Genomic DNA, 21,172 nt, shown 5'->3' with positions numbered 1-21,172 from the left:
GGTGTGATATTTGTTTCAGGTAACCTTCCATCTCCTATCTAGTGATTCTTCTGATATGTTACCATCTTTCCTTATGTATACTTTTCACAAAAATTAGGGAATATTTCAAAATGAGTATGAAGAGATAAAAAAAGAAGCATTTGATTTTTTTTTATTAAACAAGAACATCAGAAAAGCAAATGACAAATCAAAGAAAGTCATTCGATTATGCAAATGAGATGCAAAACCAACTTTGGTGAAAATGCACTGTAATTAAAAGGCTGAAAGTACTGGAGTATTTGCACGTCCGCTGATCTCCTAATTTTTGTGAGCAGTGTATAAGACATACCTTAATTTTGGGGCCCGAAATTTGAAAAAAAATGTATTAGTTATTGAACTCGTTTTATTCATCATAAAATTCATATAATTCTTTGTCACTGTCAAAACTCCCATCCATTAGCTTTTCCTCATCTGTGTCTGATGACGAATCATGGTCTTCATATATTGCCTTGCCCTCAGTTCCATCTAAGGCATTTGAAATGCCACAAATACTGTAAGATGCACCCAGTTTTTAGCCCCCCAAATTTTTGAAATTAGGGTGTCTTATACATGTCCCCCCCCCCCCCCACTCTTCATATGCACTGCAGTCCTTCTGCCTCTGTGGTTGTCTAGAAATCTCCCATCCCAGTCTCATGTTCCAAAGTTACCTTGATTTACACTCCCCACGCTTGGCAGAACTGATCCATCAGTGGTTCTTTGAATGTCAGTAAAACAAATTAAGCCAGTCAGAGGAAATTCTTACGTGATTTTTACCCAAATTAGTCTCAAAATAGAATTCTAGGTGGTGTAGCTCATTTTGTGTGGGCATATACTTTGGGGGAAGTAAATATGCTTGTTAGCCTGATCTACTGACAGGTTAGACCAGGGGTAGTCAATCTTTTTATACCTACCGCCCACTTTTGTATCTGTTAGTAGTAAAATTTTCTAACTGCCCACCAGTTCCACAGTAATGGTGATTTATAAAGTTAGGGAAGTAACTTTATAAAATTTATAAAGCAGAGTTACAGCAAGTTAAAGCATATAATAATTACTTACCAAGTACTTTGTCAGATTTTTGCTAAGTTTGGCAGAATAAATCTTTATAAAACAACTTACTATAGTTAAATCTATCTTTTTATTTATACTTTGGTTGCTCTGCTACTGCCCACCATGAAAGCTGGAACGCCCCCTAGTGGGCGGTAGGGACCAGGTTGACCAGCACTGCATGTAACAGTCAACATTTTTCCTACTTGCTTTAAAGTTATGTTTATCAAAGTTAACTAGCGGGAATATTTGTGCAGTTTTTGATATTATGAACTTTTCTTATAACTTGTCCTAAATGTAAGGAAATATTTTCTTATGTATTAATGAAGTAATTAACTTGGCTGTACTTTCTTCTGAATCTTACTATTTTTCTAGAGAAGAAATGGATCTAAAGACAGCCTGATTGAGGAAAAATCTCAGACATCTACAAGCAATTTGGCTGGAAAACACATAGCAAAAACAATTAAAACTATCCAAGCTTCACGCCTCAAGATAGAAACTTGATCCCAGTGACTGGCATGGGATGAGGCATTGGCGGGGGGTGGGGGAGTGGAGGAGGGTGGAACGGGTGTATGTGCTGCCTTTACTTTGAAACTGTGAATTGTAATTATTCAAGTTACCTTGAACCTGCAAGTGTTTCTTCAGAAGTAAAAAATCAAGTCTGTTGCTCCTCTTAAAGGTGTAATTACAGTAAATTTGTGCTGAAGGGCTTTTATTTGGTAACTGGAAGGATAGTCTTGTAAGCACTAATTCACTTGATGCCATATCCTCAACCAAAACTAGATGCTTCTGATCCAAGTTCTGGATCCTCGACTGCAGCTGGCTGTACAATAGCACACCAAGTGGGATGAGCAAGTTCTTCCCAGCTCCAGGCGGATCTCAGCCTGGGCACGGCTGCAGGACAGAGATCACATCACTCTCAGGCTGCACTTTTATTCATGAAGTATTCTTTGTAATGCTGTATTTTGTGACATTAAGTCTCACTGGTTATTTACACATGTAAAGCTTTTGTTTGAAAGCATTGCTTTTCATTTCCAGTGTCCTTGTCTTTATTTTAAGAAAAAAAGGCTTTATGTGGATTTCAGCCTATACATTCTTGACCATCCTCAACCTCAAAAGGTCCCTCTACTCTGCCTGGCTAACTCCCAGACCACAGTGGTCTCTCGCGGGGGCTAGGTTCCAGAACCCCCCGCGGCAGGCGAAAATTCACAAAGTAGTGACCTTATATTTATTTTATTATTTATATATATATTTAGGCTTTATTTCCATTTAATATTCTTCTAATGTTTTAATACTTTTTATAGTTTTCAATTTTTTTAGGCTAGAAAATGCTTATTTTACTGCAAAAAAAATTGAAATAATAGTTATATACCACAAAATCCCATGAATATAGCAAAAAATCCACGATACAAAATTAGGTATATACAATTTAAAAATCAATGATACAGTGAGACCAAGATCTGGCAAGGGGCAACTATATTTTAGACTTTTTCCCTTTGCAGATGACTTTGCAGTGTACTTACAAATAGAAATACAGTGTGTCCGTAAAGTCACGGTGCACTTTTGACCAGTCACAGGAAAGCAACAAGACGATAGAAATGTGAAATCTGCACCTAATAAAAGGAAAACTCTCCCAGTTTTATACCTATTCAGTGCAGTTCAATATGGGCTCACGCAGTTTTAGGGCTCCTTAGGTAGCTATCCCGTATAGCCTCTAGACTAGTCACTGACTGATGGCCTACCAGACGGGGTTTCTCCACCAAACTGCTGGTTTCCTTCAACTGCTTATCCCACCGAGTAATGTTATTCTTATGTAGTGGTGTTTTGTTATAAATGCGCCAATATTCATGCTGCACTTTGGTCACGGATTCGAATTTAGCGAGCCACAGAACACACTTAACTTTCCTCTGTACTGTCCACGTCTCAACTGGCATGGCTGTGGGCTGCTTCGCTGTATACAGTGTTACGTCATCATCTGTGCATGCACACATGCTGCCACATCATCCTCCAGAAAGAGGGTTTCCTTTGGTGATTTCACATTTCTATCATCTTTTGTTGCTTTCCTGTCACCAGTCAAAAGTGCACCATGACTTGACGGACACACTGTACTAATGCAAGCTGGTTTTTTTATTTTCCTCTCGCCAGACCTAATCCCCAGGTGGTTATTTTATGCCCCCGACCTTAAGGTTTACTTCTAAACTTAAGACATCAGGCCAGTGTACTTCCAAGAGACCAATTAGTTTAAAATGCTGCTCCCAAACTGTGCTAGTTTACACACCTAGCAATCATATGGGCAGCTTCTTATTACAGAGTCCTGTCACCTTTGCCCTCCATAGCTTAATTATCCCTTTACTGATTTTGTTACCACATTGGCTGACCTGTATTCCTTTTCTGGCAAATGTGAATTTTTATACCACAGAATTTCCCTTTGCTTTAAATATAACCTTACCTGGTCTGGCATCACACCTGTTCAGGCTCAATATGTAACTCCCAAATCTCGTAATGGCCACCTACCCTGCTTCAGTAAGCATTCAACTTCATCTATATCAGGGTACTAAAGAAGGAAAGCAGCCACAACTGTTCACAAATGTGGGCTTCTGTTCACACCGTTTCTAGTTCAAGGCCTCTGCACATGCCATTCCAAGTCTGCCTGCAAACCCGACCCTTCCCCTTACTCCTAACGCTGCTCTCAGGTTTCCCTGACTGGGTCACATTCTACCTTACTGGACTTCAGCACACACAGGTTTTACGTTTGTGATGACATTCCCTCTGTTCATTTGGAATCTTCCAAAAGGAGGGACTATTTTGCTCACTATTGCATTCCTAGCTCTAGTACAGTGCTTTCAATAAATTTTTTGAATTCCTGAACACATTATTTGTTCTTTCCTGTAAAGTGAAGGCAGAAGATATATCAACGTGAAGTTTAGTCTAGTTTAAAAAAACAAAAGACAGTAACAATGTAAAAGCACAGCATGCCCTATAGCAGGGGTCCCCAAACTACAGCCCATGTGCCACATGGGGCCCCAAGGCCATTTATCCAGCCCCCTGCCGTACTTCCGGAAGGGGCACCTCTTTCATTGGTGGTCAGCGAGTACTGTATGTGGCAGCCCTCCAACGATCTGAGGGACAGTGAACTGGCCCCCTGTGTAAAAAGTTTGGGGACCCCTGCGGCCTATACAAACCAATTAGTCTAGTTCAGCTCACCACGAGGCCCTGAATGAAGAAAGCACATTTCTCCTCGGGCCTACCATAAGCCTCTCAGGTGGAGCACTGAATATTAACCTTAACTGCTTAACTGTTTTGAAGTTGCTGGAGGAGGGAGAACTCCCTGACTTTTCTCTAAAAGAATCCTATTTTCTGGCAGTCACAAACTACACAAACCTCCAAAAAGCACATTTAAATATTTATTCACAGACTCAGTGTTTTAAATGTGTATTTATAGGCTGTCCAAAGGCAGTTTTGTTACTCCTCACTCCTGAAAATTATAAATGATCCAAGGAACCCCTGTGAAGATCGAGTTTTCAAATTCTTCACCAGATACCCTAAAAAGAAAAAAAAACACCACTCAATATAACAAGCAAATATTTACATGTGTCATACCTTAAATTAACCCTCAATACATGCTTCTGCACAGCACTATTATTTATTTTTGGAATTAGATTTAAATGTCAACCTTAAACACACCTGAGATTTGCAAGTGTTTTCTTTCCCCTCCTAAATTTAACTATAGCACATAGAAACATCTTAAGATTTCAAAAATAAGCTGGAAACAAGCTGTTCCATCTGCTAATAACTTGTTAATGAAAGATGTAGCAGTATCAATACTAACATGCCGTTAATACACAATTTAAACTAATACAAGAGAAGGCATCCCAGTATAGAAAGATGATAAAATTCCCATTACAGGTAACTACTTTTAGGCAGAAATACTTAACATCGTCCTACCTTAGGTCACCTTTGTGCTCCCAAGTAGTAGTCATCCAGCAGTAGTCTATGCTTCAAGCATCCACTTTCACCTGAATAAAAATTGGTTAAAACCGGTTATGAGAAACTCTACACTTAACGTTGTCAGACTCAAGATCACACGTGCAAACAAACAAATATAAAAGCATGAACTGTCACTCACGCAGCTCCTACACCCAAGACATCAAACTCAAGGGCAGGAAAAAGGCTGCAAAGTGTTTAGTTTACGCCTTTTTTGACACCACATTCACTAGTTTCCAAAAGTGAATGGGCAACACAAAGGCGACAGGAAGGTTGCCCCCTGGACTGTGGGATCTATGACACGAGCCGCCGACCCTTCAATCAACTCGCTGAGACGAAATGCCATGTGCATTAGAGCTGCTGGGACGGGAAAATTAATTCCAGCTCTAGATTTTGTTACAATTCAAAATGCGACAGGGCAATGAAAACAAATACGCACAGGGTTCTACATGGTTAAAATCTTAAAACTTCAACACGACTGGTCTTTATTTTTCACACGAACATGAAAACTCACCTGCAAAGACGGTGATATTCCTCCGATTTCCGCAGCGGACACGCCCGTAGTGAACTGAACCTTAGGTGGCACTACTGCGTGGACTACTGTCACGCTGTGGCAGGGCGGGCTCACTGCAGTGACACGAGCCCGTTTCCTTTCACAAAAAAACCCTCCCTTACATGAAAAACTCCCTAGCATACAGTCCCTAGCATCAACGCAAATGCACCTAAACCGATCTCCCGATTCCCGCCTCCGGGCCGCCCGAGGCTCCACGGCAACGTGGCTCAAGCCCGGCCAAGCCTCTGCTGCGCCCCATTCCGGGCCCCGCACCTCGAACCTTGCCGGGCCGCCGCGGGCGCGTCGCCGGGCTCAGGGCGGCCGCGCGACAGACCCAGCGCCCCGGCGGGCAGAGGCCACGCGATGGCGCGTGCCGAGCCACCGCCAACCGGGAAACGCTGCAGCAGCGCATCACGGCGGACACGCGGAGGCAGGAAAGGCCCTGCAGACTTCCCACAAGGCTTTTCTACCACTGGAAGAACCCACTGTCCGCAGGGCGCGGGGAGACGGGCTGTACCATCCGCCACCGTGCGCTCGCCGGGCGCCGCCGGGCGGCGGGAGGGAGAAGTGCCCAGTGATTGGCGGCGGGGCGGGGCGGGGCGGGGCGGGGACTGAACCTCCAGGGTTCTCCTTTGACGCTCTCTTCGGTTTCTGCGCCCAGTTCTTTCCGCGGAGAAGGAACCTGCGTCAAGTGTGGGTCTCCATCCACCTCTCTTCACAGAGTGGGGAGCACATGGTCAGCACTGAGCTGCGCGTGTAGCCCCAAGGACTTGAGACCTCGTGTTCTGGGGGAAGACGGGGCTCACCGTCTCCAGCTGAGGAAGAGTAAGGTCACTCATTAAACAAAATATTTACTAAGTACTTATGCTTCAGGTTAAAATCTTAAAACTTCAACACGACTGGTCTTTATTTTTCACACGAACATGAAAACTCACCTGCAAAGACGGTGATACTCCTTCGATTTCCGCAGAGTTCCGCAGCGGACAGCCCGTAGTGAACTGAACCTTAGGTGGCACTACTGCGTGGACTACTGTCACGCTGTGGCAAGGCGGGCCCAGGACCTAAATGCCTGGGAATCAGGTGTGAGGGAGACAGGGCAGGTTCCTTTTGTCAGTTGGGCAAAAAAGACACTGAACAGGTATCACATGGACACCGTCAGTCCAGGTAGTGATAGAGCAGGGCTGTCCTACAAAAATAGAGTGCGAATCATCGATCTAATTTAGAATTTTCGAAATGTCAAATTGAAACGAAAAAGAAACCCTGGCGGTTGGCTCGGTGGTAGAGCGTTGGGCCGGCGTGTGGGTGTCCCAGGTTCGATTCCTGGTCAGGGCACACAGGAGAAGAGCCCATCTGTTTCTCCACCCCTACCCCTCTCGCTTATACACACACTCTCTCTTCCCTTCCTGCAGCCATGGCTTGACTGGAGCAAGTTGGCCCCTGGCGCTGAGGATGGCTCCATGGCCTCCATCGCAGGCACTAAGAGCTTGGTTGCTGACAAGGAGCAGCAGCCCCAGGTGGGCAGAGCATCACCCCCTAGTGGGCTTGCAGGGTTTATACCAGTGGAGATGCATGCTGGAGTCTGTCCCTCCACCTCCCCTCCTCTCACTGAATTAAAAAAAAAAAAGAGTAAAAAGAAACATTAATTTTAATAATAACATAGGCTAAATATTATCATGGCAACATGTAATTAATATAAAATTAATGATATATTTTGCATTCTTTTATTCCTACTAAGTCTTAAAAGGCTGTTGCATATTTTATATTTCTATCACGTTTCATTTGAACTGGATACATTCCAAGATCAGAAGCAGGCCTCGTAATGTGGCCTAAGATGCAGCTGAAGTTGCAGCCAAAGTTACAGGCAGAAGCAAATCATATAGGGTTTGCATGTGTGGTAAGGAGCTGGGATTTTATGCTGAAATTTTAGAATTGATTAGTTATTGCCCCAAAATAAAGCAAAGGTAGTTTTGCTGATAATCATAACTCATTGAAGGGATAGAGGCTGCAGGGAGGCAGGTTGTATAGTGTCCTTGCCCCTCCAAGTCCTAGCAGAGATTCATCCAGAGACCACATGAAACACCATATCTTTCTTTGTTTCTTTGAAGCTTAATGATGAAAAAAAGAAAGGGAAGAAAAGGGAAGGTTAGGGAAGGGAAGGGAAGGGAAGAGAAACTCAAACCCATAGCCTAGTGGTCAGCACACAAGGGCTAACCTAAATAATAACATCAACTTGGAAACAGTGGGGAAAATGACCACACAGAAGAAGTAAATGTATAATGATCACAAGAAGGCGAATAACTCTATGACCTTTATTAGGAAGTCACTTTAATATCTAGGGGAGATAAAGGTTGGGGAAGGAGGACAATCCCTCCAAAAGTGTCATTTAAAGACACTGAGGGTACAATGTGGGGATTATAACAAATTTTAATGCTGCCTTCTTGCTAGAGAAAGACAGGGAGGGGAGATCTCCTTGGGCTGGGGCAGCCGGCTGACCTAGGTGTAGATCCATCTCGGATACTTGTTCCCTTAGGTAATGAGCACCTCTCTGAGCCCAAGGTTCCTCATTTCTAGGATAATAACTATACCCATGTACCACACAGGTTATTTTAAAGAATCAAGAAAGGTTTGTGGACTCATGTAGTACTGTGTAGTATGTAGAGATATCCAATAAATGACGCTAATAAGCTAGATTCTTCCTCTTGTTTACCACCACCCGGGCATGGAAACTTCTTGGGTTGAGTTCTTAAGGAAGGGGGGAATATGCTTGCTGTTTTCCTTTGTATGACTTGACATTTTTGCTCCCATGTACTCTTTTCTGTTCTCCTCTTTCCTGTTTTCTCCAATAAATTGGCATTTATTCCAGTTACTGGTTTAGGGTTGGTGTCAGGAAATCAGTTCTAGACTTTCATCTTCCTGTCTGTTTCAACCTCACACATCCTGGTAAAGAAAACTCAATAATTAAGCAAAGGCAAGCAGAAAAAACATGAAAAAAAAGGGATATTTTCTACCGTGTCTCCTTTCCACCCTTGTTTGCTAGGGCTGAGGCATTTTAAAAGGATATACAAGCTACATACAGTATTAGTGCAAGCATCAAACAACCTCAGTTTCCCTGTGTGGTAGGCAGATTAATGGTTTCCCAAAGATGTCCACATCCTAATCCCTAGAACCTGTGACTATTTTCATTACATAGTAAAAGGTTCATTGCAGATGTGATTAATGTTAGGGACCATTATACTAGGAGATAAAAATCAGAGGGGAAGGCAGAAGACTTAGATATGTGACAGAAGAGAAGGCAGGAGAGGGACTTAACCTAATTAGCTTTGAAGATGTAGGAAGATCTTTGAAGCCAACTGATACCAACAGCCTCCTCTGAAAGCTGGGAATGGATCTCAGCTGACAGCCAGCAAGGAAACAAGGATTTCATTTCTACAAATGCATGGAACTGGATTCTGCCAACAGCTCGAACGAGCATGCAAGCAGATTCTCCCCTAGAGTCTCCAGAAAAGAACACAGCCCTTTTGATGCTTTGAGTATAGCCCAATGAGAATCATGGCCAACTTGTAGCCTACAGAGCTATGATAAGAAATTTGTGTTGTTTTAAGCAGTTTAATTTGTGTTTATTTTGTGTGAAAACTAATACATCCTGTGAGATGTGAAGAGTGAGAAGTGAGCTGTTTTTTTACCCCACTCCTTGTCGCACTCCAATATCCTCATCAGGATCATAAGTAAGATTTTACAGTTAAGTTCTGCACATTTATTTCATTTTAAGTACTTAATCCATGTGGGGTTGACTTTGTTTATAGTGGTTGCTAGGGATCCAATTTACTATCCAACCAGTATTAAATAGTTTGAATACTTTTTAAAAATGTTTATTTTTACTGATTTTAGAGAGAGAGAAAGGGAGAAAGACAAGAACAATCTGTTCTTGTATGTGCCCTGACCAGGGATTGAACTGGCAACCTCTGTGCTTTAGGATGATGCTCTAACCAAGTGGGCTATTCAGCCAGAGCATGAATAAATTTTATTAGACTGCTGGGCACATGCACTCTGGAAGGCAAGCTGCTGCTTCTTCCTCCCCTTCCTCCTCCTCCTCCTCCTCCTCCTCTTCCTCCTCCTCCTCCTCCTCCTCCTTCTCCTCCTTCTCCTTTTCTTCTTTTTTTTTTTTGAGGGAGGCAGGGAGAGAAAAACAGGAACATGGAGGTGCTCCTGTACGTGCCCTGACAGGAAAATTGAACCTGCAACCTCCGCGCTCCGGGACGACACTCCCAACTAACCAAGCTAACCATCCAGGGTTTAAATATGTTTTATAATTTAAAATAACTTGTAGATTTTGGGGAGATTTCTCTTTTGGCAATTGTATCTTATGTAGAAGATTTATTTTTTCCTTTCCAATCTTACACCTCGTGTGTGTGTGTGTGTGTGTGTGTGTGTGTGTGAGTGTGTGAGTGAATGTTCAGGATAGGAAGAATATCTCTAGAAGAATGTTGAAAGAGTGATTGGTAATAGTAGACATCTGTGTTTTGTTAATGCTTTTTTTTTTTTCAGAGACAGAGAGAGAGTCAGAGAGAGGGATAGATAGGGAAAGACAGGAATGGAGAGAGATGAGAAGCATCAATCATCAGTTTTTCATTGCGACACTTTAGTTGTTCATTGATTGCTTTCTCATATGTGCCTTGACCATGGGCCTTCAGCAGACTGAGTAACCCCTTGCTCAAGCCGGTGACCTTGGGTCCAAGCTGGTGAGCTTTTTGCTCAAGCCAGATGAGCCCACGCTCAAGCTGGCGACCTCGGGGTCTGGAACCTGGGTCCTCCGCATCCCAGTCTGATGCTCTGTCCACTGTGCCACTGCCTAGTCAGGCTGTTCATGGTTTTTTTTTAAAGCAGTGCTCTAAAAGTTTCAGCACATGTGTTTAATATGTATTTTCATGCTTTACCTATTGTTTATTGGGTTAGGGAAGTTTTTGTCTATTTATATTTCTACTAACTTTTATTTATTTATTTGATCATAGATGAATGTTGACTTTTATTAAATGTCTTTTTTGCCTTTAATGAAATGAGGGTTGTCTTTTTTTGTAATTTTATTAATGAGGTGATTGCATTAGTACATTTTCTAATGTTGAACCAATCCTACATTTCTGAAAGAAACCACACTTGTCATTTAACAAAATATTTTGTTTGGAATAATTGCACTTATGTTTATGGACAAGATGGGACTGTGGCTATGTATTCTTATACCATCTTTGCTAGTTTTAGTGTTAAAATTATACAGATATCTACTTATACTATAGTTTATTCAGTTTGTTCCTGAAAATCAGATGTTTTATGCAAAAGCATAAACTAGCAGCCTATTTCCCTTTATTTTAAATGGTGAAATTATTATAACAGTTTGTTAACCCAAACCAATTTCATGAAATGTAACTAAACTATGCTAAATATAACTTTAGGCTGTAAATGTTCCTAACTTTGCTTCCTGATTGCCAAAAGATAAAGTTGTTAACAAATAGTTGCTTTGTTTGCAGTAACACATTATCTTTCATTATTATTTCTTTTTGTCTTACTTTGCTTCCTTCTCCATTAAGTTCTTTAACACTTTCTTAACTTTGTTTTGTTTTCATTCAACAAAACTAGAAGAAAAAGGGCAATATGAAATATCAAAGGCACTGTAGAGATGTGTCAGAGAATGATACTTTAATGCCTCTTTTATTGTAAGTAGCATTTGTGTGGAATGTCCCTTTACTTGATATTCAGTATGCCTTTTGATTTGCTGGCACATGATGTGGCTGTGTTGCTAATTGTGTTCGTCATGTAACACAAGGTGTTCCCCACACCTGGGCTTTGTTTTGTTTTGCTTTGTTTCTCCTGGTTGTTTTTTTTTGTTTTGTTTTGTTTTTTCTGAAGTTGGAAACGGGGAGGCAGTCAGACAGACTCCCGCATATGCCCGACTGGGATCCACCCGGCATGCTCACCAGGGGGCGATGCTCTGCTCATCTGGGGCATTGTTCTGTTATGACCAGAGCCATTCTAGCGCCTGAGGCAGAGGCCATGGAGCCATCCTCAGCGCCCGGGCCAACTTTGCTCCAATGGAGCCTTGGCTGCAGGAGGGGAAGAGAGAGACAGAGAGGAAGGAGAGGGGGAGGGGTGGAGAAGCAGATGAGTGCTTCTCCTGTGTGCCCTGGCCGGGAATTGAACCCAGGACTCCTGCATGCCAGGCTGACACTCTACCACTGAGCCAGCCGGCCAGGGTCTTTCCTGGTTGTTGTTACTGGTGAAAAGTTATATTGAATTTTGTGGTCCTAAACATAATTTTCTTATATAAATATCATTTGAAATGTTGTTTTGAGAAATATAGATGTTGCATGATCTTGGATGTTAAATCCAAGAGGTCATTTACTGGGGAAACATTAATCAGGAAAATGTTCTGTGGAGTACGCCTTTATAAAATTAGTTGGAGAACTTTTCCTCTATTTTTCTTCTCTGAAATTTTCAATATAATGTTAGAATTATTTTTTTTCTTAACTTTAAAAATAAAACTCACTTTTAAAACTATCGGGGTCTAGTATTTTCTTAATGGAAAGATTTTAAACTACTGCTTTGTTGTCTTTAATAGTAGTAAGACCATTTAGGTTTTTTGTTCATTAATCAGTTTTGGTTAGTCATCTTTCCTAGGAATGTGTTTGTTTCCGTTATATTTTTTAATATGTTGGTTGAAAGTTATTCATTTTGTTAGTTTTTTTCCCCCTCATACCAACCAATTCTCTGATTGTCTCTGTCATGAACTGGGTGTATAATTCAATCAAATTCTGACACTAATTCTTGGAGTTATTATCAAACCCCACAAGTTAAGGATTCAATTCCACAAGACTGTTCCCATTTCCTTTGCAACCTACAGTGAGGTGCCCAGGCTACCCACCTGCCTGGCTGACTACAGATTCAGGCATTCTCATGATCCTCCTGCCAGCCTCCGTTTGATAGTTCACTAGAATGACTCAGAACTCAGGAAAACACTTTACTTACTATTACCGGTTTATTTCAGAGGATACAACTCGGAGCAGCCAAATGGAAAAGATGTATAGGGAAAGATATGGGGTGGGGTGGGACTCAAAGCTCCTATGCCTTTTCTGGGTGTGCCACCCTTGCAGCACTTAGATGTGTTAACCAACCCAGAAACCCTCAGAACCTTCTTTTTTTTTTTTGCATTTTTCCAAAGCTGGAAACGGGGAGGCAGTCAGACAGACTCCCGCATGCGCCCAACCGGGATCCACCTGGCATGCCCACCAGGGGCGTTGCTCTGCCCCTCTGGGGCATCACTCTGTTGCATCCAGAGCCATTCTAGCACCTAAGGCAGAGGCCATAGAGCCATACTCAGCGCCCGGGCCAACTTTGCTCCAATGGAGCCTTGGCTGCAGGAGGGGAAGAGAGAGACAGAGAGGAAGGAGAGGAGGAGGGGTGTAGAAGCAGATGGGTGCTTCTCCTGTGTGCCCTGGCCGGGAATCGAACCCGGGACTCCTGCACGCCAGGCCGATGCTCTACCGCTGAGCCAACCAGCCAGGGCACTTTCTTGTTAACAACTATGTATTGTAGAGGTACCATTACACAGGTATGGTTGATTAAATCATTGACTATTGGTGATTTAACAAATCTCTAGCTTCTCTCCCCTCCCCAGAGGTGGGGGTGGGGTTGGTAGGGCTGAAAGTTCCAATTCTCTAATCACATGGTTTGTTCCCTGGCAAGCAGCCTCATCTTGAAGCTACCAAGGGGGCCCACCAAGAGCCACTTTATTGACCTAAACTCAGGTATGATTGACAGGAGTTTGTCATACATAACAATAGACTCTCCTATAGTTTAGGAAATCCAAAGGTTTTAGGATCTTTGTGCCAGAAACCAAGGACAAAGACCAAATATCTATATTTTATTATGATATAGTTATATTATCTGATGTTTTTCTTTTACCTGTATTTGAGACCTTTCTCTTTTCTAAATGTAGGCATTTACTGTTTTGAAGTTTTTGCCAAAGCCCATAAATTTTGGTATGTTATATTTTCATTTTCATTTGTTTCAAGATTTTTCTCTTTGATTTATCTTTTGGTTTCTTCTTTGTTCATTGGTGGTTCAGTAGCATATGGTTTAATCTCCACATAATTGTGAATTTTCCAGTTTCATTCTTGTAATTGATTTCTAGTTTTATATCAGTATGGTTGAGAGAGATGCTTGGAATGATTCCAGTCTTAAATTTATTAAGACTTATTTTGTAGCCTATCATATGATCTATCCTGGATAATATTTCATGTGTGCTTGTGAAGAATGTGTAGTCTCTGCTTTTTGATGGAATTTCCTATAAGTGTCTGTTAAGTCTGACCTGTAGTTAAGTCCTGTTCTAACCTGTAGTTTAAGCCCAATGTTTCCTTGTTCACTTTCTGTCTGGTGTGTCTATCCATTGAAGAAAGGGAGCTCCCCTTCGATTCTTGTGCAGTCATCCCTCGCCGTATTGCGGTTCACTTTTTGTGGTCTCACTGTATTGTGGATTTTAAAATTGTATTTAACTAATGGATTTTTTGCTATATTGTGGGATTTGGCGGTAGATAGATATTTTTATATATTATTTTAATTATTTTTTGTGGTAAACTAAGCATTTTTTCTAGCCTAAGAAATGGAAAACAAGCCTGACCTGTGGTGGCGCAGTGGATAAAGCCTCAACCTGGAATGCTGAGGTTGCCGGTTCAAAACCCTGGGCTTGCCTGGTCAAGGCACATATGGGAGTTGATGCTTCCTCCCCCTGTTCTCTCTGTCTCTTTCCAATCTCTCTCTCTCTCTCTCTTTCTCTCTCTCTCTCTCTCTAATAAAAATGGATAAATAAAAAAAAAATCTTTAAAAAAAAAAGAATTCCTCTAATATAAAAAAAAATGGAAAACAATATGAAAAATATTAACTAAAACATATTAAAAGAATATCAAATCGAAATAAAATACATAGTGTACAGCAGATGAGTAGACAAACACTCGCATGTATGGAAAATGCAGCTACGGCCACTTCTGCTTGAACTGCTTTGCTCACATGAAATCGTACATGGCACACTATTGACTGATGGATGGGAGGCAACCAACCAGAGCACTGTGTTTATGTAGGTTTAAGAGTGTAGAAAGTGTTTAAGGGCATAGGAAGTGTTTATAAAAGTGTGGGGAATGTTAATAACAGTGTGGGAAAGGTTTATAGGAGTGTGGGGAGGGTTTATAAAGCCTTAAAATAGATATAAATAATAAAATAAATATAAGGTCGCTACTTTGCAGATTTCCACCTATTGCAGGGGGCTCTGGAAACTACCCCCCTCATAGATGAGGGACCACTGTATAAACAGTCCATTTTAACCTTATAACAGAAGTTCAAATACATTCAAAACGTTGATACCTCCTCCCACATTTTATAACTTTTATGTTCAATTTACATATTTTTACATTGTGTATTTATTAATAAATCATTTTAGCTATAGTTATTTTTACTACTTTTGTCTTTTAACCTTTCTACATGATTTTTAAGCGATTATTCTACCACCATTACCTTAGATTATTTTGAATTTAATGATGTATTTACTTTTACTAGTAAGATTCATATTTTAATATGTTTTTCTGTTCCTCCTTTCAGCTTAAAGAAATCACTTTAACATTTCTTGTAAGGCCAGTCTTATGTTAATGAACTCTGCCTGCTGTTGGTTGTCTGAATAACTCCTTTAGTTCTGAAGGACAACTTTGCCAGGTAGAGTATTCTTAGTTGACAGTTTTTTCCTTTAAGAACCTTGAATATACAATGCAGTGTTTCTCCTGGTAGTCTAATGGGAGTTCCCTTGTCTATAACAAATTGTTTTATTTTTGCTGCTTTTTAGATTCTTTTCTTGTCTTTTACTTTTGATACTTTAATTATACTGTGTTTTGGTGTAGGTCTCTTTGGGTTCATTTTATTGGAACTCTATGGGCTTCCAGGATCTGAATGTCTATTTCCTTCTTCAGGTTAAGGAAGTTTTTAGCTATTATTTCTTCCAATAAGTTTTCTGTTCCATTTAATTTTCTACTTCTGGAAACCCTATCATTCAAATATTTGTCCACTTAATGGTGTCCCTTAAGTTCCCTAAGCTACCTTTATTATTTTCTTTTATGCTCCTCTGATTGGATGGATTCCACTGCCCTGACTTTGAGTTCCTGATCCTTTTCTTTGTTACAGTCTTATGGAATCAGGGAATGTAAGCCTCAGTGGCTACCAGAGCCTGGTGATTGAGGGGGCATCCCCTGGGTGGCAGCCTCAAAAAATGGGGACACAGACATGTACACAAGCTCCCTTCTGGGAGATAACCAGTGACCGGAAGAGAGGCAGAGGAAGAGCATGAAGATGATACTCATTCACTTGATTCCCCTACACTCGGGAGAGTATTGCAGTCAGCCCCTTGATGTGTTTTGAATGAGAAGTTTACCTCTCACATCACAGATATTAAGACAGGCAAATAGGCTTCTTTCACAGAAAAACTAGGTACATTTCAGTCTGCTGGTTCTGTATTGGGCCCTGGAGAATAGCTACAGTGAGTCTGCGTGATTCCTTTTTCCTTTAAGAGCTGCCTTTTAGTTCCTGATAGCCTTGTAGGTCTCACTGATGCAAGTTCCACTGGCTTTCAAAACTAGATGTTTTGGGTGCTCATCTCTCAGATGGATGTCTTAAAAATTGGGGCACTAACTGTGGCATCTAAACTCTTTATTCTTCAGGGAGGAGCCTGGAATTGAGCGATCCCTCTTGGTTGTATGTTGCTACACTGAAGGTGGGGTTTATAGCAAGATTGTTTCTTAACCCACTACCTGTTTTGATGTGGGTTTTTTCCTCTTTTGCCCAATGTGTAGGAGTCACTCAGATTGTTTATGCATCTCTTTCAGAGGGAACTATTCCATATATAGCTGTAGATTTAGTGTGTCATGGGAGGAGGTGATGTCAAGAGACTCTTATGTTGCCATCTTAAACCAGATCCTAACAATTAGTTTTTAATATCAATTATTTTTTCTAGGATTTCTCTTTGGTTCTTTTCTTTTCTTTAGATTTTTATTTATTCATTTTAGAGAGGGGAAAGAGAGAGAGAGCAAGAGAGACAGAGAGAGAAGGAGGGAGTAACAGAAAGCATCAACTCCCATATGTGCCTTGACCAGCAAGCCCAGGGTTTCGAACCGGTAACCTCAGCATTCCAGGTTGACGCTTTTATCCACTGTGCCACCACAAGTCAGGCTCTTTGGTTCTTTTCTAAAGATGTAGATTATTTGTGATATGTTTTATTTCTTTGTTATGTACCCTCTTCTATTCCTCAAAATATATTAAACATACTTGTTTGATATTCTGTAGGTAAAAAATTGGCATAGTTTAACTCAGTTTCAACTCCCTGTCATTTGTTGTTGTCAATTTTCTCATAAGTTTTTAATTTTTTTTTACAGTTCTGAGTGTATGTTCTTTGGAAATTAAGTTGTAACAATTTGGGTCTGTTCCTCTAGAAAGGACTTATGTTTGGTATGGCTGGCTACTTGGGGCAGCGCTAACCTGAGGGCACTGTCAGCTCATCCTGTCTACTCCTCTGTACTCTATCCTACATGAAGGAGGACTCATGCTTATAATTTTCTTCCTGTTTTGTCCTTCTTCATAAAAATACATAGTCTAATTATCTTTACTATTTCTCTCTGTAGTGCAGGGGTAGTCAACCTTTTTATACCTACTGCCCACTTTTGTATCTCTGTTAGTAGTAAAATTTTCTAACCACCCACCGGTTCCACAGTAATGGTGATTTATAAAGTAGGGAAGTAACTTTACTTTATAAAATTTATAAAGCAGAGATACAGCAAGTTAAAGCATATAATAATAATTACTTACCAAGTACTTTATGTCGGATTTTCGCTAAGTTTGGCAGAATAAATCTTTATAAAACAACTTACTATAGTTAAATCTATCTTTTTATTTCTACTTTGGTTGCTCTGCTACCGCCCACCATGAAAGCTGGAATGCCCACTAGTGGGCGGTAGGGACCAGGTTGACTACCACTGCTGTAGTGTGATGCTCCCCTCTTTACCTCTAATCACTCACTGTGAGGATGTTATCTTTATATGTAGGTCATTAGTTCTATTTCCCACATTGAGCAGACCTCATGTCTCATCTTCTAACTCTTACATGGTCCTTTGAAGCCTAAGCTCTAAGCCACAAGGGATAGGTAGATGTCACAGGTAAATGTCCATTCCAGAACTTGCTTTGGACTCATGCTCTCTTTTATTTGTGGTGGCCTTTGAGGACTTCCCATATTTTTCAACCAATTTAATAATGTATTTAGAAAAATATTTTAAAATATTTTATCCAGCATTTTTAATTACTCTGAATTAGGGGATTTCTTTGCACATCTCCCTTCCACACTGCAAGCACAAAACACCTTTTGAGTTTTTCAATCATTTTATTTCTTAGAAAACCATCAGTTTAAGAACATTGGAAGGGCTTATCACCAATCCTGCCTTTTTTTTTTTTTTCTAACAATCTATATTTAAAGGCAATCATTCTTCCCAGGATAATTTATAATTTAGAATTCTTCTCACAAAATCTTTTTCTTAAAGTGACTTGGTCAAATTCTTTATGAACCCAATAAAATTATTCTGTAGTTCATTTGGAATAAGAAATTGATGAGAATAGCCAGAATAATTTAGAAAAAGAAGAGTAATAATAGAGGACTAACTCCTTTCTTAACATGAACACATAGTCTAATATTAAATATGAAAACAGATTCTGAATTTTATAAGATAATTAAACCAGCCTAGTAATGGCACAGAGACATTCAGCTATCAATCCAATGGAAATATATGTCATAGTAGTTCTCTATATGTTAAGTCTTAGTATGTCTTCAAACAAACCTCCCAAGTCATCAGAGAGGGATGGCTTAACCCACACATGTTGCTAGCAAGAGTACTCTGTTAGGGGAAAAATAAACAAGCTTTATTTGATACAAAGCAAAAGAAGGCCTATGTAATTGAAAGAATTAAATGAGAAAAAATTAAATGATGGAAAGGTTAAGTAAAAATATTTCTTCGATTGTAGAAAGGGTTTACTAAACTTAAAAATCTTGGATAAGGCAAGAAACTGGATATTAAAATGATGAGGTAGTAGAGAGACATTTCTTATTTTTTACCATAAAAAAGCATTATCTTTCAAAATAATAAAATTTATTTAAAAAAATAAAAGAGTGAAAGGAGTAAGAAAATAATTGATAACCTTGATTTTCCAAGACCTACAACTTTTCTGTCTTTAATAAAGAGAAATTCCATGTATCAATTGGCCAAAATTTTATAAGTTTAGCAAATATAATCCTTAATAATAGGCGTGACGTCACGGAAATGGCGCCGTGAGCAGCGCGTCCGACAGATCTCCCCAAAATCACAACAAATTTATCAACTAGAAACAGGAAAATTTATCTTCGGAGCAAACTGAAAGCAAAAGGACTGTTATCACTCGAATCTGAGAGACGAGGGTGTGGAGGAAGCAAACGCAGGGACGTTCATTCAAGCTGCGAGAAAGTGCGCCGGTGGTAAGTCATTCCGGCACTCGGAAACCGCCGCCGCCGCCGCCACCGCCACCGCCGCCGCCGCCGCCGCCGCGAGCAGTGGGTCGGTTGCAGAGCCAGCGGCAAACAGCCGCTGGCGCGCTCCCGGTCTGATTGCAGACGGAGCATTGCAGACCGAGCACCGCTAACGTTCCCAGCGGCCCGCGCACGGGGAGCGGGAGAGGCCCCAGGGCGGTATTCCCTACTTGGGAGATTCTCTCCGCGGGCGGGGCACCTCACCCAGCCATTCAAGCTAACAATCAAGCGTTGGGGGAGGGGCGCGCGCAGGCAGCCTGAAATACCTTCGGGAGCACAGCTGCGACCCAATTACTAAAATTAACTTAACCCGTGAAATCTGCGCACCCTCGGTTCTAATTGATAAGATCTCTCTCAGTTCACCGACCCAAGACAAGAGGCGTGATATTTTTTGGTGCCTCTCGCTAAAGGGGCGGGGGCAACTTCTGATTGATAGAGCCTCCATATTCAGGGATAAACGCTAACAAGAAGGACTTGGCAGATAATAAGATCTATACCACACTAGTCGCAAGCAGAGACTAGTGTCTCTTTTTACCGGCCAAAACAGGCTACAAAGTGTGGAAAGCCTGGGTTGAGAGGTCCAACGGAATGCTAGGCGCTGAACAATCACCTTGACAACAATTGACTCCCACCCCCGCCTGATTACACTGGAGGCCCTGACTGTCAGAGCCCTTCCCAGAGCCTTGCACTGAGTGGGGATAGAGTGGGGATTTCCCAGCTTTTTGAGCCTCTTACTCCCCAGGCAGAAGCAGTGGCAGCCTTGGGGCTGGATCGCCAGGCTGCTGGTTCGGGAGGGGGGGACTGGGAGAGAGAATCCACGAAGGCGAACTCTCTCGTCGTTAGACCCTGCAGACGCCGGCAGGCCTTGACTACTAACAAGACTAAAGCCAATTGTGTGACATTGCCATAGAACCCCATCAACTGCAAGTCCCTGCCTGGGTGTGGCGCAGGGGCAGGGCCTGGGGTGCAGAGTCGCCGACCGGGAAGAGGGAGAGAGGAGAAGGAGGAAGAGGTTGACATCTCAAAATCAGGAAAAATCCACAGACTTTGCAGCTTGTTCCACTGTTTGTTGGGTTTTTTTTTATTTGTAGTTGTTGTTTGTTCCTTCTATCTTATTGCCTTTATTTCCTCCACCTCAGCCCTTCTATTCTCTGCCCATCTTATGCTTCCCTTTTCTTGAACTACACTACCCATAAGTGTTACATTTTATTTCTCTCCTTCATCCTCACCCTCCTTTGGGGTTATACTCCAGGACACTTAATTCTCACTCTCTCCTCTTTTGTTTTTTTTTGCCTTATTTTGTTTTTTTCTCTTCCTTTTTTATTTCTTCCTTCGTTTTTCACTTTTTCTTATTTTTTCCTTTCTATTCGTTTTTTCTTTTCTCGTTTTACTTTCCTCCCATTTAATCCTCAATCACGAACAAATTAGTTAATTTGGGACTCAAGGTTTTTTTTTGGCTTTGTTTTTCTTTTTCGGTTTTGTTTTTGTTTTTTTCTGGTTGGTTTGTTTTTGTGGCATTTTGGGTCCTCCCAACCCAAGGTCTCCATTGTATTTGGTCTTTGCTCCACTTAATACAACGTATTTTTACTTATTATTTTTATTTTTTCTTCTTGATTATTCCTTTTTTTTGTCCTTTTTTCTGGTTCCCTCTTGTCCCTCTCATTATATCTCTTGGTTGACCGTCACCCGCAGGCAGATCAACTTATGCTTATCTAAGATTTTCTTCCCTTTTTTTTTTTTTTTTTTTTTTTTTTTTTTTTTTAATTTATTTATTTATTTATTTTTTTTGCCCCCTTGAACTCTTCACCGCAAACCAGGCCCTCCATTATAGGCACGATATTTCCCTGAGGAGGGGAGAGGAGGGAAGGAGAACAAAGAAAAAAAAAAAAAGGGGGAAATAATAAATTATTACTGCTTTTTTTTTTTTTTTTTTTTTTTTGTGGGGTGTT

The 21,172-nt window shown here is 41.0% G+C and overlaps 1 protein-coding gene, 1 long non-coding RNA gene and 1 other non-coding gene across 5 annotated transcripts in view; 1 reads left to right on the top strand and 2 right to left on the bottom strand.

Moving 5' to 3' along the window:
- Positions 1–2,076, top strand: part of EPB41L4A (erythrocyte membrane protein band 4.1 like 4A) — a 320,637-nt gene extending 318,561 nt beyond the window's left edge. For 2 of the 3 annotated variants that reach the window (XM_066382000.1, XM_066381999.1), the window contains one exon: positions 1,438–2,075. In XM_066382000.1, coding sequence (XP_066238097.1) covers positions 1,438–1,566 — 129 coding nt within the window. In that variant the 3' untranslated portion in view covers positions 1,567–2,075. Of the gene's footprint in view, positions 1–1,437 lie in introns of all 3 variants that reach the window. The other variant, XM_066382001.1, reaches the window with a different exon arrangement.
- Positions 2,077–4,446: 2,370 nt separating this feature from the next.
- On the bottom strand, positions 4,447–6,041 carry LOC136402441 (uncharacterized). The gene is made up of 3 exons (XR_010750965.1): positions 5,561–6,041; positions 5,008–5,078; positions 4,447–4,604 (listed from the first exon to the last, which is right to left on the bottom strand). It is a non-coding gene; the product is annotated as an uncharacterized lncRNA (long non-coding RNA).
- On the bottom strand, positions 5,176–5,310 carry LOC136404700 (small nucleolar RNA SNORA13). Its single transcript, XR_010751408.1, has one exon. It is a non-coding gene; the product is annotated as a small nucleolar RNA SNORA13 (small nucleolar RNA).
- Positions 6,042–21,172: the final 15,131 nt, after the last annotated feature.

The sequence above is a fragment of the Saccopteryx leptura genome, chromosome 4, assembly GCF_036850995.1.
Source record: "Saccopteryx leptura isolate mSacLep1 chromosome 4, mSacLep1_pri_phased_curated, whole genome shotgun sequence".
NCBI classification, from domain to species: Eukaryota; Metazoa; Chordata; class Mammalia; order Chiroptera; family Emballonuridae; genus Saccopteryx; species Saccopteryx leptura.
The sequence above is the reverse complement of the archived record's forward strand: the minus strand, read 5'-3'. Positions and strand labels throughout refer to the sequence as shown.